Source organism: Mesocricetus auratus, unplaced genomic scaffold (genome assembly GCF_017639785.1).
Source record: "Mesocricetus auratus isolate SY011 unplaced genomic scaffold, BCM_Maur_2.0 Super-Scaffold_100010, whole genome shotgun sequence".
Classification (NCBI taxonomy): domain Eukaryota; kingdom Metazoa; phylum Chordata; class Mammalia; order Rodentia; family Cricetidae; genus Mesocricetus; species Mesocricetus auratus.
The window spans coordinates 21,788,862-21,805,288 of NW_024429194.1; the positions used below are offsets into that span (position 1 = coordinate 21,788,862).

General features: G+C 44.8%; 1 protein-coding gene and 1 long non-coding RNA gene across 2 annotated transcripts in view; one reads left to right on the forward strand and one right to left on the reverse strand.

The window, feature by feature from the left end:
- Trpm8 (transient receptor potential cation channel subfamily M member 8) overlaps window positions 1-16,427 on the reverse strand; it is a 77,219-nt gene that overhangs the window by 34,316 nt on the left and 26,476 nt on the right. The window contains exons 9-16 of the mRNA XM_040753064.1: window positions 16,160-16,262; window positions 14,806-14,924; window positions 10,553-10,843; window positions 8,734-8,829; window positions 7,717-7,846; window positions 7,159-7,304; window positions 4,139-4,251; window positions 3,414-3,630 (exon numbers count right to left, since the gene is read on the reverse strand). Of these exons, the coding sequence (XP_040608998.1) occupies window positions 3,414-3,630; window positions 4,139-4,251; window positions 7,159-7,304; window positions 7,717-7,846; window positions 8,734-8,829; window positions 10,553-10,843; window positions 14,806-14,924; window positions 16,160-16,262 (1,215 nt within the window). The remainder of the gene's footprint in view (window positions 1-3,413; window positions 3,631-4,138; window positions 4,252-7,158; window positions 7,305-7,716; window positions 7,847-8,733; window positions 8,830-10,552; window positions 10,844-14,805; window positions 14,925-16,159; window positions 16,263-16,427) is intronic.
- LOC121142749 overlaps window positions 1-16,427 on the forward strand; it is a 59,532-nt gene that overhangs the window by 9,760 nt on the left and 33,345 nt on the right. The window lies entirely within an intron of this gene.

Consider the following 16,427-nt stretch of genomic DNA (forward strand, 5'->3'; position numbering starts at 1 on the left):
ACCAACCCAGTTTAGGAATCCAAAGACAAGATTCTGCAGAAATGAAGGGAAGCAGCGCCCTCTAGTGACAGATTCCTCAAGGACAAAACTTTTATGGCAGTGGTCTGCAGACCTGCTCATGTTTTATCAACCATTCCAAGAAAAGGCCACCAGGGTTTCTCTGCTCAATAGGGAGTGAGGATAAAGTTCCTCTGTCTATCTCCTCATCTCTGGCTTAAGTATCTATACCCATGGTGACTCTCAGGAATGACTTATGAGCACCCTGTTTGACCCAGCATTTCTACAACGTTCTCAGCAACATGACAATACCAGCTCTAGCTTCAGATATTATAGCAAATGAAAGTCTAAAGTGGATCACCCCCACCCTTGATGCTGCTCTGGGGACCACCAGGGCATATGTCAGGACCTAGGGACACTCAGAGGACTCCCTATTGGGTCAGTACAAGAGGAGACAGCTCGATCCACGTGTCTGCTTCTCTTAGGAGTTTCTTCAGCAGGAAATGCACCCAGAGAAAGAGAACAAAGCAACAAAATTACTACACATAACTTACTGCCTATTTGCAACTCCGACTGGGTTTTTTCTCCCTCTCCCCTTCCCTTTCCTTCTCTGCCCCACCAAATCCTCAGGACTTAATCTCCTATTGGCCATGAGTCAATAGACCCTCGAACACAGAATACCTCAGTCCCACTCTGCTGGTGACGCTCATAAGTCAAAAGAACTGGAGTGAAAAGGCTGGCCACCGAGACAGAGGCCAGTGCTATGGGCTGAACTATACCTCCAGACTGAAGTCCTCAACTCCCTACCTGGGAATGTGACCTTGTTTGGAAATCAGGCCACTGCAGATGGAACTGATCTGATCCAACATGACTGTTGTCCCCAGGGAGTGAAGAAATTAGGACACACCTGCACATAGGGAGGGCACCATGAGGACATGAGGCCAGGGGTCAAAGTGTCCCATCCACAATAGCAAAGACGGCCAGAAACGTCAAGAAGCCAGGGGATAGAAGAGAACATTTTCCTTCGTAGTACTAAACTGGTCTTTAGTCCTCCAGAACTACAGACAGTATACTGCTACTCAGGCCATCGTGTGTGTCTTGGGGCTTTCTTCTCCACCCCCACTGACACTCCACCGCCTTCCATACTGCTTCCCTACTAGTCAAGAAGACAGGTGCATATGGGCACCACAGTCAGGACCCCTCCCAGTCCCCATATCCACAATCGCCAACTGGTCAAGACATACCCATGCTGAGAATAGACAAACAGGGCCTCAGAATCCCTCACAACCCAGGAGTCCTGGAGACTGTGCATAAAGATCTATCAGAGAGAGTTAGCATTACAGTATAAGACAAAATAATGTTCTTAGACTAGATGGGGCCCCACATGGGCAAGGGCAGCATTGTTGCCCCTTCGAATCTCTTCCACCACCAGGCCTTCTACTTTGTAAACTGTAAATACCCCATAAGTTATGTCCTAGCACATACTTGCTAAATGGTGTGTATTTTAAGGTTCAAGTCCAGAAGAGACTGTTGTAAAATATTATTTTAAGGTGTGTTATATTGTTTATGCTGAACATTTGTTTAATGATGCAAAGATGTGTTGCATTCTTTTGCGTTGCATTTGTTTAACTCTGTGAATCTGTGTTACTTTTCTTGTCTAAAATGTCTAATGACCTAATAAAGAGCTGAGTGGCCAATAGCAAGGCAGGATAAAGGATAGGCAGGGCTGGCAGGCAGAGAGAATAAATAGGAGGAGAAATCTGGGGGAAAGAAGGAGGAGGGGAGGCCAAGGAGCAAGAAAAGAAGGGGACAGCCACCGAGCTACACAGTCAACCATGGAGTAAGAGTGAAAGGAAGATATACAGAAGTAAGAAAAGGAAAAGGCCCACAGGCAAAAGGTAGATGGGATAATTTAAATTAAGAAGAGCTGGCTAGAAACAAGCCAAGCTAAGGTTGAGCACTTATAAGAAAGAATAAGTCTCTGTGTGTGATTTATTTGGGAGCTGGGTGGTGGGCCCCCAAAGAGTTAAGAATAAAAATACCAACAACATTTTGACATTCCAACATGGTGCTTGAGTAAAAGAACAGCCAACAACAAGAGACGACAGAATGACCGCAGAATTTGAAAGGAATTTCTGGAACCTGTTTTCATCATGGGTCAGGACAGTGCCACCTTCACCATCAACATGGATTTCTTCAACATCTACTACCTCAATAAGTACCTGCTCCATGAGGCCTGGGGTTAGAGTTTGGACTCAATGGTGGAGCAAAGATCCCCAAACAAGGACATCCCAAGAAACTGCACACAAGGGTCATAACAAACCCACAGGGATTATTACAAGACTTGATGTGCTAGGCATTAGGGTCCCCCAGGTCCCCAGTTGCTTGACAGGCTGTCTCTGGCAATGGTGAAGATGGGTGCACAGAAGACTCCCAACGATGGAGGAGCTCAGCCCACGGTCTCTCAACCACTTTCCTCCTCTGTCCTAGTTTATGTCTGTTTCCCTGACACGAACACTCTAACCAAAAGCAACTCAGGAGAAAAGGAATTTGCTGGACTTGCTCTTCCAGGTCACACTCCATTGCTGAGGGAAACTAGGGCAGGAATATGAAGGAACATTGCTCGCTTACATGCTCATGCTCAGCTCTCTTATCCAGCCCAGGACCTAGGGATGGCGATGCCCACAGTGGGCTGGGACCTCGTACATCAATTAGCTATCAAGACAGTCCCCCACAGACAAAACCACATGCCAATCTTATCTAGATGACTCCTCAGTTGCGGTTGTCTTCAGATGGCAACAGGCTCTGTCAAGCTGGCCATTAATGCTAAGAGAGGCACCTTCCCTGGATGAGCCATGTCCACCAGTTAACATTAGTTAGGGACTATGACATGAATTCAACATTAAGAGATCTCACAGGGGTGCTGAGAATTTGAAAATCACCTTCAGGTCCATAGATTATCAGCCAGTAGGAATTCATTTGCAGTATAATGACTGCATTTGTAGTTCAGAAACAGCTCCAATTGCTCTTGGTGCCAGGAAGGTGCTACCCGCTGAGGACACCTTGAGGAAGTGCCCCGTGTTGTAACCGGTTCCTCCAAACGGGAACACCATCTCCTGGGAGGGGTAAGGAGCACAGAGTGCTCAGAAGTAAACAGTCACAGTTACTGGGGTAGGAGGACTCTGGTGGAGTTGGCTTTGGCTTTCAGAGTTTTCATGTGCTGTCTGCGTGAACTTTTGATGATGTTGCTGCCTTTGAGTCACCCACTCTGTGGTCAGTTACCCCAATAAACTCACTGGCTCCATGAACTCGACTCGCAGCATCATCTCTTTGGTGTGCTGTCTATCAGTGTCCTGTCTGGCACAAACAGGATTTATTCTCATCTCCCTGGGGAGAACAATGCAACTCTTGCCTACCTGCCTGACTTCATCACATAAGAGAACGAAGACCAGGGCGTAGAGGATCAGCTCAGGGGTGTGCGGCACCGAGTGGAAGTCCATGAGCAGCACGTAGGCAAACAGCAGGAGGAAGGCAATGTAGAAGACCACGTTCCAGGAGAAGACCACGAAGGGCGAGGTGAAGAAGGCCACGTAGGACCAGAGCAGCCTCTTGTGCTTGTCAATGGGCTTCTTCCTGGACCAAGCCAGAGACGGGGCAGAGTCACCAGCCACACACACTGTCACACACTGATACACACTGATGCACACACACACACACACACACACACACACACACTGATATAGTCACACACGGTCACTCACACAGATTTACATACACACACACACACACTCTCACCTGGAGGCTCATGGCTTACTTTCTACCACAGACAGGGAACAGGAACAGACAGGGCAAAACTGAACCCCAAGGCTGATCCAGCCAAAGTTCAACCCTTGTTTTTTGTTTTGTTGTTTTTTGTTTTTGTGTTTTGTTATCAGAGAATCCAAATTCAGCCTCAGATACTGAAGACAATCTTAAGCCCACCTGCTCAAAAAACCCAGAAAAGACCAGGGAAGATGACAGATCATGCACACAGATGCCACAATGAATGCTGTAAGTCCCAGGCTTACAGTCATTTAACAAATGCTCAAACACACACACCACACAGATGCTCACACACATGATTAGATGCCTCAGTCCACACCTAAATGATACGAGGCCACAGCCCACCAGGGGGATGACAAATAAACACAGGATGATCTTCCAGTTCTTGGTGTCTCGGGAAATCTCTCCATACCATTGCTTAGAAAGAAAGTTCTAGGAGGAAACAAAGGCAAAGAAGACAGTCCTTGTTGATGTAAGTATAAAAGGACAGGACCCAGTCATTCACTCTTCCCAGCCCTGCACACTCCCAAAATACTGAGCCCCATATTAATCTCTAGTTTTCCAGATGTTGCCTGGATTCTAAGGCATCAAGAAGCAACTTAAAATCTTGTTTGATTTTCAAGTCTTTCTTCGAAGTTCAGTAATATGAGCTTTAAAAGAGAGGGTTACAGAGTGAAAACTCACTAAGCCTATGAATTTTTAACTACTATCATTCCTATTTGTGTAAGCTTAAACAAATATGGGTCTCCAGTGATGCTAAGTCCAAAGGCAGGGCCAATGCAGTCTGTAGAGTCCCCAGGGGTTCCTGGTTGGAGGCAGATGGATGCTTTTATTCCAAAGCTAAAAGGAAGCCAAGAAAGGAGAGGCTGATAAAGTCAAAATAGAATACATGGAGACACTCCCTACCGTGCCAGGCCCTGAAGGTGGAGCAGGAAGGACTTTCATGATGGTGAAAACTGGAAACATCATATTGCCACCAAAAGATACAAGGAGGCAAGGGACCTGACTACATCAAAGAAACCCCCAACTGTAAAACCAAAACAAGCCAACCAGGCGGGGCTTGGCATGTAGAGGGCAGAGCAAGGGAAAGCTGGGGCCCGCTCATTGCCACTAAGGTTGGGACTGGTGTGCTGTGGCCATAGCGCTGCACCTTCTCTTCTATTGAGTGGAGGACAAGTGTTTCTCTTGTGTGCCCTGCCATGTCTTCTTGAGGTTACTCCACAGATACGTGCTCGGCTGAGGATGGGCAAGCTGGATCCCAGAAAGAGCACCCGGCAAGCACAACATTGTAGATGTTAAACACCATGAGGCTTGCAGCAGGCTCTACCTAGAGGCTCCCAAGAGCTCCAAGGGCCACCTTCCTTCTTAACACATCAGGTCTACTCCTTCCTCCCTTAGCTCACTGCCTGCTAATCCCTTCCAGCTCACCTCCAAAGCAAACTGCTTCCATGGAAAGCCTGCCTACCTGCCTGCCTGCCTGTCTATTGGACACCTGGCATGATGCAAAGTCTGAAGTAGGTGGCAATCCACAGAGAATTAAATCCCAGCTCTACTACTTCCCAGTAAGCAAGCATGGGAAATATTCCAGAACCTATCTGAGCCCTGAGTCCGCAAAAATAAAATTACGCCCACCCCCTAAGCATGGTGCAGGTGAAACATGAAACAGGCACCCTCACCCTACCTGATTAGATCCACAATGTTCCAGTGCAATGGTGGGCATGGTTAAGATGCTGCCTGCTTAACTTGCCACAAGACCACCTTTACCCATCTCATGATTCCTCCATCACTCATAATGACAGCAGGGGTAGCAGCTGACACGGCTGACCTTCCCTTTCATACAGAATCTCATGGCATCACCATAGCAACTCTCTGACAACCACAGCCACTTCTGTTTGAATGAGAACTCAGCCATAGGCTCATGGGCTTGAACACCTCAACCCCAGATGGTGGTGCCATTTGGGGAGGTTCTTGGGTCTGACTGGTGGAGGTCAGTCACTGAGGTGCACCTTGTCGAGTTATAGCCTAATCCAGTTTCCAGTCCCATCCTTTGATTCTTAATCTACCAGGAGTGAAGTGTCAGCACCAGGAACTCTGCTGCATTGAGTTGAGACAGCGAGTCCAAATATGTCTGCCTCGTTTAAGTTGTCTCTGTCGTGTTGTCACAGAGAAATACCTAATATACACAGCCGTGCCCATTTCACAGGTAAAAAATGGCATAAATCATCTCACATCTGCTTTAGTGGACCAAGACCCAGGCAGGGGGACCTAGAGACAGCTCATCATTATAATGCACTAATTGCTTTGTGGAAACCCAAAGAATTCTTCCTCCTTGCTATGCGTCTTACTTTTGTTTCTGTTACTGTGATAAAATACCAGAGAAAAACCACCTTTGGGGAGACAGGGTTTATTTTAGCTTATAGTCCCACGTTACAGTCCATCATTTCGGGGAAATTAAGGCAGGAATCTGAGGCACAGTCACACCCACAATCAAAAGCAGAGAGAAATTAATGTATTCTTAATGCTCATCTAGCTTTCTCTATTCTTCTCCAGTCCAGGATCCAAAGCTAGGGAACAGGACCACACATAATGGGCTGGACTTTTCCACATCAATCAAGGCAATCAAGCAAGTAAATAAGCAAGGCAACCCCCCCCCACACACACACATACACACAGATACTGCCGCTGGACAATCTCAACTAGACAATGCCTCCCCAAGACTCTGGATGATTCTACAGTATGTCAAGTGGACAATTAAAGCTGGGCATCACACTGTGTTTTGGGTCTTAGATATTTGCCAAAGGTCCATCCCTAGCAGCATAGTTCCCAGTATGACACTTGGGTAGGTGGCACAATCTTTTGGAGGATGGGACCGAGGGAAGGCCATTGGGGGTCACACCCTCAAAGGGACTTCAGTTCCTCCCCTACCTCCTCTTTGCTTCCTGGCTGTCATGAGGCAAGTGTCTACCTCTACCACATGCTCTGGCCATATTGCCCTGCCTCATCTTGCCCCCAGAAGCAATGGGCACAACCCACCATGAACTAAACCCTCTGAGTACTGTGAGCCCAGATAAACCTCTCTCTTTTAAAGGTGATCACCTCAGACATTGGGCTTTAGTGGTGGAAAGTTGACTGATGCACTTCTGTACCATCTCTTCAGGTGACGCTTTTCACAAAAGCATGTGTCACCATCTTTCATATTGTCACCTGCCTACTCCCTCAATGCTTTTTTACATGGGACGAGAAAAGTGGACTTTCAATGTCATTTTCATGATGCTACTGGCAGCACGTGATGCCAGGCCCATCCCTGGGTACATTTCTCAGGGCCTGACTTTTGCTTACCTGGACCCCGGGCTGAGCGATGAAATGCTGGTCTGTAGCCTCCACTGCCAGCTCCAGACAGTTGCTCCCGCCCCAGGCTTCACAGGAGTAGACCAGTAGCTGCTCTGCCAAGTCTTCATCGTTACTGTAACACTCGGTGAACAGCTCTGCATGTCATGGAGGGGAGGGCTGGGCTCAGCTGGTAGACACGGAACCTGGCCTGCCTATCCCCCGTGAAAACCTGAATAGATGGGGCGTAAGGATCCAGGCATGCAGAAGGCACAGAGAGAGCTGACCAAATGTGTTCCTTACGACGTAGATGCTTTCTTTAGATGCAACATAGTCTGCAGGGCTCTTTAATGCAGAGGGCATTGACACATGCTTATGGAACTGAGCTGCCTCCAACACCTAGGGACACCCCTCTCTGTTGGTATTCTGTACGGACACAGCAGAAGGACCTTGCTCTCTGGAAGGCCTTGGGATCTTCTACCCCTCCTTACCTAAAGCAGCCCCTCCCCTTCCGTTTCCCTCTCAAGCCTTCTGAGTGAGATATCTTGGCAAGAGCTATGGGACACTCACCCACTGCTCGGGTCTCATACTCATTGGCCAGCTCCTCTGATTCCCCGGCAGCGTTGATGTCATTCTTGACTTTAGCCAGGGTCTTCAGAAGCTTGCTGGCCCCCAAGGCTGCCAGAGTACAGCCTTTTGTCTTTTGGGGGACAGGGATGGGGAAATGTTGGTTAATTCATAATCTCTGAAAGTGGTAACGTCAACAGTAACTTTTGAGAAGTATAGACAAGCAGGAAATGGCAAAGTCAACTACTCAGTGCAATTCAAAGTCAGGTCTGTAATGAGCTTGGAACAGACTTGGACCTCAGTATGCTATTCACTATTCATGGTCTTGTAGACAGCATATTAAAAAAACAAAACTGAGTAAGTAGTAGGAGACATTAAGCCTCTGAGGGCAGGAGGCCTGGTTGACCCATTATCTCAATGTTATTGTACTGTAACAGCCAGGACACAGGAAGAGAGATGAGAACATTGAAGACCTGAGCCATGCAACTGAAGGCTGTGTCTAAATTCAGCAGTCAAGGGTTGAAGTGGAGACAGAAGCACGAGTGTCCATATTTACAGAAATAGTGATGTGCCAAACCACAAAGAAATTCGCAGTAAATACTTCACAGCAGAATTTTATAGGCCCTAGTCACTGTTTCATAATAGAATAAAGCTAGAGATTATTGTTTTATTTTAATATTATTATTACTTAGTGCTGGGGATCAAACCTAAGACCTTGTGCGTGTGAAGTCAGGGCTTAGAAATTAATTTAAATTAAATTTCAAAGCATCTTGGGAAACTTGGGAAAAAATCATGGACAGGCAACTGGGGAGCAGGAGTGTCCTGGAGGACCCCTCCTTTATTCCTTTCTGGGGACCACCCATCCTAGGCACACCTCCAAGGACATGCAAACAGGCACAGCCATGATCCTGTGTACCAGATGCCCCAAATTCTAAACTAGGCATATGAGTGTAGGTTAGATCAGACTCCTATAACACAGCATGTCTTTGGCATTAATTCAGCGTGGGCCTGGACATTTACCTGCTCCCAAATGACCTTGGAGAGTTCCTTCTTGTTCTGAAGGATGGCCCAGATGAAGAGAGCTTGCAGAGGGTGCCGGGTGGTGAGAGATGCATCCTGAGAGGGGTCAGAACATAGGGTCACCACATGCAAATGTAACCCGCTTGCACTATTCTAACAATGAAACGGAACAGTCAGAAAGCATGAGAAACAGGCCCTCTGTTTGGAGACCCGTGGGGTCACCACACGCAAATGTAACCCACTTACACTATTCTAACAATGAAACGGAACAGTCAGAAAGCATGAGAAACAGGCCCTCTGTTTGGAGACCCGTGGGCGTGGGGCTGAGTCTGTTTTTGCAGCATTGTTCACTGCAGCTCAGCAGGTGGTGTGATTTGACACAAAATCTTTCATCTAGCACAGAAGACAAAGTACAAGTGTAGGAGAAGGTATAAAGGGGGGAAAGTACGGAGAGCAATTTAAAGACTAAATGACTTGTGATGTGCCATGGAGAAAGCAATTCTTCTCCATTCTATAGAATCAGTTTCTCATCTAGAGGGGGAGAAAAGTGGTCAGACTAAATCTAACTTTCCCGGGGCTTACATCCACTTGTCACCATGAAAAATGTGCTTATTCCTTTGGATGGTTATTCAAAGATTGGAGGTGTAGCTCATATTTAAGATTCTGTATCTTCCCAGGAATATTTTCAGATGGAAAATGACTGTGTGTGTCCCCCTTCAGGTCCCCTGGTGACTGACTAAACTCTAAACTGTACATATGAGGCCCAGTTATGTGCCATGTTTCAAAAATCTAACATAAATAATGTCAAACAGAAGATCTACACTTTAATTCAACCATACACTGAGCTCATCTTCACACACACACACACTTAAAAATATCAGAGTTACAAGCCGGGCGGTGGTGGCACACACCTTTAATCCCAACACTCAGGAGGCAGAGGCAGGCGGATCTCTGTTAGTTCGAGGCCGAGCTGGACCGACAGCCTCCAAAACAATACAAAGAAACCCTGTCTTGTAAAAAACTTATATATATATATATATATATATATATATATATATATATATATACACACACACACACACACACACACACCAGAGTTACAAACAATGATGCTCTAGTTTGGGTCTCCCCAGAAGCAATCCTGAGATAAGAATTTGAGCCAAGTGTCTTATTTAGAGAGTGAGGAAATACAGTCAGAAAAGAAAGAGACCAAGCAGGCAGCCATGGTTGTGTTGCCAGAGCTCACTTCCTATGGCCCTGAATCATCTCCTTCAGATGAGGGGTAATTGGGGCATTCACTAGCGCTGGACGTTGATCAGAGCAAATGCTGGTAATAATTGATGATGCTGGTGAGTGGAACTGGACCTGCGCATACTCAAAAAGGGATCCCAGGACATTCACTTCTGCTCTAGTGGAAATACCCACTACTCCATTTGTTCACAGAACTCTGGCAGCCCTTCATTCTTTCACCTGGGCAGCAGCGACCTATTTTTGTAAACAGGCTGAAACAGGAGCAGGAAGCCGTCTATTTGTCCCTGCTCCTCATCAAACAGCCTCAGAAAGTATGTCACACATGTCTTGTGATCTAGCAATGAGGCAACTAAACAAAAACAGGGGCTAGCGCGAGACATGAGAAAACTTACCAGTGACTTTATTCTTTAGGAAAGATGATATGGAAAGTGCATGTCACCCTTCTAATTGCTTTATGGCAACCAGGAAGAGAACAGGAAAGATGGAGGCAGAGAACCAAATTCTGGGAATAGAAATATGGAAGCAGAGAACTGAATGCTAACAGACAGCTCCACCATTACGTACGTACATGGAGTTCCACATCCAAGTCCTCCCTGCTGCTTCTGTCTTCCTTCCAGAAGCCTCTACGGAAGTTTGCCACCAGCTTCCAGACAAAAGTGAGGAGTGCATCGTTGTAGGAGTTCTTGGCGATCTGCAGGTTCCGGTACACTAGGGTGCTAAAGTGGGTGGAGAAGAGCTCTGTGAGGACGTCATTGGTGAGAAACTTCTGCAGGTTCAGGCCGTTCTCCAGAAAGAGGCGGACAAATTTGGGCCTGTCCTTTATGAGAGCCGTGAACATGACTTCCTGAAGGTCAGCAGACTAAAGGGAAAGAGGAGAGAACGCATACCATAAGACCAATAAAGAAGACACAAGGAGTTTCTATATTTCGGGCACAGAGTTCTAGTGTCTCCAGCTTCTCTCTGCATCCTGCTTTGACAATAAAATTCATCTTTTCAGCATCTAGGTGGGAGAACAGCAAGGTAGAGCCTTTGAATGTGACCTCAGTTCTTGCTTGTGTGGAGACAGCATGCCCACTTAAGCATGGCATGGGCCAGAAGCTGATGCTGTCACTTAGCATAAAAAGTCATCAGGAAGCAGAAGCCAACAGCAGGAGTCTACAGTAGACAGACTGTGAACCAACCGCCAATGATGCCTGTCCACACTGTGGTATCTGCTGCCCCCCCCCCAGGAGAACCTGACCTTCCCTACAGTGACAAAGTTCTCAAATGCAATTGTCAAAATGGAACCCAACAAGCCACATACTGTCTAGTAGCAGTCTGGGATGTGATACAGCAGTGAGTCACTGGTCCCTGTGTCAACTCTTTCTGAGCCTGGTAAAAATTATCCTACAGAGTTTTTCCAAAAATCCATTTTTTCTTATTTATTTTTAGACAGTGTCTTAACTTGGCATCCTAGGATGACCTAAAACTTACTACATGTTAGCTTTGGATTCATAGCAATCCTGCATCAGCCTCCCAAATTCTGGAATGACAAGCAGGAGCCATGATGTCTAGCTTTCCTAAGAGTTTAGGGAAAGATCAATGCTCACTTCAGTCGCGTCAGCTCTTAGGTGACTACACATTACTACATGCTATTATTATATGGTATTTATTATAAGTCAGTTTCATTGCCAACACTCACAGATACAAAGGGCCATCAAGATCGTATTAAAAGTTGAAGGTACAAAGTCTAACAACATGGAAACCCCCAGCAGAATCCTATGGCATCTATTCCCAGGAACCCAAGTCCCCTGGTGACCGTTAACCCCATGATTCCGCCCTGATGGCAGCCTACTTCATTTCCTCAGTTCCTTGTCTGGCCCTTATTTTAATGGCAGCATTGGTGGTTTTTATGTCTGCCTGATGTTGTTTTCATGGACTCATATTTTGCCTAGGGGAAATCATTAAGGGTTCCTTGAGTCCCCAACTCTTTAGATCTCTGGGAGTAGCAGGGAAGAGCTCACTTGGGAGCATGCCATCTCCTCCACTATCCTCAAAGCAGGTGGTCCATCACGCCCTATCTTGCATTTCATTCTGAGTTTGTGTCCCACTCTGGACAACATGGGGCAGTGGTTCTCAAACATGGGGACTCACTACAGCAGACTGCTGGCAGTCAACACTGTTTCTAATTCAGCAAGCATGAGTTAGAAATAATCCAGAAGTCCACACCACTAATGAGTTTCTGGGTTATACCATCACTAGTCCTAGGACCACACTGAGAATCACTTGCATATGGAAAAGGAAAGACTTTGCAGACAGACACATATCTGTTTCCAAACCTTAGTCCCACCACTCTCTAGTTCTGTGAGTCAGAACAAGATGTTTGTCTCAGCCTCAATTTGTTTTGTTCTGCTTGGTAAAGAGAAAATGAGACAATGCAGGTCATGCTCTTTCAGAGGTCCGAGTTCAGAGCAGTCCCCCAGACACTGCCAGGAACCCCATCCTATAATATCATGGTGCTCTGACTCATTTGTCAACAAAAAGAGATCGTCTCTGCTGTGAGTTGATGTGAGTGGTCAGGAAAGTACTGTGTGTGCTGTGAAGGGCTGTGTGACGTCATTTTAAAATTTACTTTTAAGTGGATGCTAGTATAGGGTTTCAAAAGAACCAGTGTTCTAAGTCCTTTAGAAACACCATTTAATTTAATCAATGTAACAACACAACGGGGAAGGTACCACAGCAATTCCCTTCGGTTTTGGGTGAGCCTGAAAAATATTTAACAATAGCTGTCTGAGAGAAACACAGACAGTGAGGTAAAATCTGCTGCTCCCAATGATGCACATACTCCTGCCATAGTGTATTTTCAGCTACTGCTGTGACATTACTGAATGTAGAACTGGGGATAGATATGGAAGATCACACCACTATGTAACAGTAGGCGGTAGCAACAGAAGTAACCTGGAATACAGTTCCTACGTGCAGCAAAATAACTAGAGAGTCATGGTGAGGGAGCATTGCATGTGTGTGGTACAGGTGTGTGCATGTACAGGTGTGTGCCCCTGTTTGTGCTCATGCAAAGATCAGAGCAAGACATCACACCTCTTCCTCTATCACTTGCCTCCTTATTGTCCAGAGGCTGGACCTCTTACTGAACATGAAGCTTGTCTCTTCAGCTAGCTTGTCTGGCCAGAGAGCTCTTAGAATCTACCAGTCTCCAACCCTCAATGCCGGCATTACACACACACACACACACACACACACACACACACACACACACACACACACACAGTCATGCCCAGACTGCTGGTGACTCGAACTCAGAGCTTTATGCTTGCAGAATGAATGTTCCAACCAACTGAGCTATCTCCACAGTCCACAAAGTCGTTCGTTTTGATTATTTCTTAGCTTAGTTTTCATAAGATTTATTCAAATTATAAAGTTACATAACCTGATTTCTAATAATGACTATATTCTACAACCAACCCCCCCAAATCTCTGAAAAGTTTTCAGCTAGTTTTTGCAAGTCAGTATGAATTGACTCCAGCATAGCACCATAAGAGAGAACTGACCTAGTGCATAGTTGAGAACCTTGCCCAAGGACACACAGCTACTCCAGAACTCAAAGTCTTAGCCACTATGTCCTTCATGCTAACCACCTTCAGCTAAGTTAATAAAATTAAATGTATAACACTAATACTTGTCTGAGTTTGTTTATTTACCACCTGACCTTATTTAAATAGAACAATGTACACAGATGGATTCATTTATGAATCAATTAATTAATGCACTTAAGGTTCTACTTGCCCTCCATTAACTAAAGCCTTGTGGTGTGTAATAGAGTTCATTATGGTGCAAAGACCAAACACTAGACAATGTTTGCTAAAGGGATGAATAACTCAAAAATTCATGAGCCATTACTGTTTTCACTACTCTCATTAAAATTGATCATATGCTAATGTAAATCAAACTTTGGTCTTTGATGATACAGTGGTATGCTGGCTGCTGAAGATGGAAGTTGAGTTATGTAAGCCTTCAAATCCATACATTTACATGTAAAACCAAATATAACCTCACTGCCCATAATGACTTCAATTAATTGAGACTAACTGAACACAAAGATGCACCCTTGTAAATCTCTGTTTACAGCTTATTGCTCCTTCTGAACGGAGCCTCCAAGGCTGATTGAACTTTGGATGCTTGTAAGTGATCTCCCATAAACGGGGCCTTAAAACATGTATCTAACTGAAAATATAGAAGAGTGATCTGCTGGAAAAGTATAGATTATAATTATAATTTTTCTATGCTACTTTCATATTGGAGACATTCATTTGGCCCAGGGAAGTCCCTGATACCTCACTCTAAGGCACTGGTGGGTGTCTTCAGCAAAGTTATTCCATCTTCCCCTCATACCTCCAACCACTGACAAATCTCCTCTCAGAATTTGGCTGGGTGGGGAGGTGGCAAAAGAATGCTGTTGTCTTGATTTTTTTAGTTAGGCCAGGTCAATAATCCCACATCTCTAGTCCTCATACCTCCACCCATCCACTCCTGAGAGCAGACTTGTAGATCTGCACCAGATTATCTTCTCTTATCTCCTGACAACAGGATTATACATTTAGGATAGCTTACATGAGAGTCTTTGGCTATATTATCTGTTTGCAAGAAACCTACTAAGCATTATTATCCTACAATCAAGGAAAGGGAGGCTGGACACCACTGATAAGATAGAACAAAACAAACATTAACAATATTCTAGACTGATGACCTTGTTGGATACAGACCATCTACTGTTGAGATCAATGTCCATGTTAACCCAGGAATAACCCCAGAGGTTTCTGCTACCTCCCATCGGCGGTCATTGGTGAAGATCTCATCACTGGCAAGGTCCAATTGGTTCCACTCCAGCAGAAGCTTCAGTTGCCCATTCCAATTGTCCTTGTCTTGTTCATTAGTGCTGAAGGCTGGAAGTGGGCAGGAAGAAAACCACAGAACAACAAATCATACATAAGAAAGTCAGGATATTAATATCCTCCAAATATCGGAGCCACTGGTCAAAGAAAGTCTCTTGGAATCAGAGGAAACTGTCATCTCCCTCCATTGTCACTCATTTTTATTTGCATTGCATATATCCTGAAGTCTATAGTAATAAACCAAGATTATAATATCCTTCTGTTACATGTGAATATAGTATAACTAGAATATATTGATATTTCTTTATAGATTGAGGCTCCATAAGTATTCTATTCCAAAGTTGTGTCTGACTTATCCTATATATAAATCTATAAATAATTAGCCATATTGCAAGAATGTGTTTTTGTTACTATTTGAGTATAAAATGTTCCCCCATAGGCTCTTGTGCTTAAATACTTTGTTTCTAGCTACTGGCACTGTTCTGAGAGGCTGGGGAATCTTTAGGAATCAGGACTTAGTTTGAGGAAGTGGGTCAAGGGGAAACAGGTCTTAGAGGCCCAACTTCCAACCTAATATGTTTCTCTTTCTCTCCCCACTCTTTTTCTCCCTATCTATCTATCTATCTATCTATCTATCTATCTATCTATCTATCTTCTCTGTATAATTTGCATTTATTGGTTAGGTATTTCAATACAGAAAGCAAGGCTTTGCTAGTGACTATAGGTAATTTCCCCTTGGTGGAATTCTTTCTTGAGACAGAGTCTCACTATGTAGCTCTGGCTTTCCTGGAATCCAGACCTATGGTCCTATGTAGATGAGGCTGGTCTCAAACTGGCAGAGGTCCACATGCCTCTGCCTTCCAGATGGTGGGATTAAAGACATGCACCATCATGCCCCACTCAAAAGTCTAAAGAGAATTATTCTTCCTAGAGATCAGTCATAAGCTTCAGAAGACATGTGAACTCTGAAGTTGAATACTAAGTGTGTGTGTGTGTGTGTGTGTGTGTGTGTGTGTGTGTGTGACATGTGCATGTAAGGTATGTGTGCACACACTCCTGGAATAATAAAGTCTTTACAACATTTTAAAAGAGGTCTGCCACTCCAAAAGTTCTTTAAATCACTTCTAGAAACAACTGTTTACAGATTACTTTGGTTATACTTGATCAGTCTTTTAAAGACATAAAACTTCTTATTCTGTGAAATGCACCCATCTAAGGGAATTCACCATATACAGAAGTCATTTTATCCTACAAGGATGTACTCTCAGCGAACTGATTCCACTCACCTTTATACAGTGCATAGGAAATGGCATTGCTCACAATCTCATCTCCAGCTTCTTCCATCTTAATAACTGTGAGTAGGTGGGAACATTCAAGAATTTCTTTGAGCTGGTAAAATGTCAGAAAGAATATTGTCAACCAACTGATCTTGAGCATGGTGAATATGAACTTCTTTTTTAATGTAACTGTTCTTTTACAATTTCATACATACATACATGTATATACAATGTACTTTAATCCTAACCCCCTATTCACCCTCTCTTATTCCCTCCC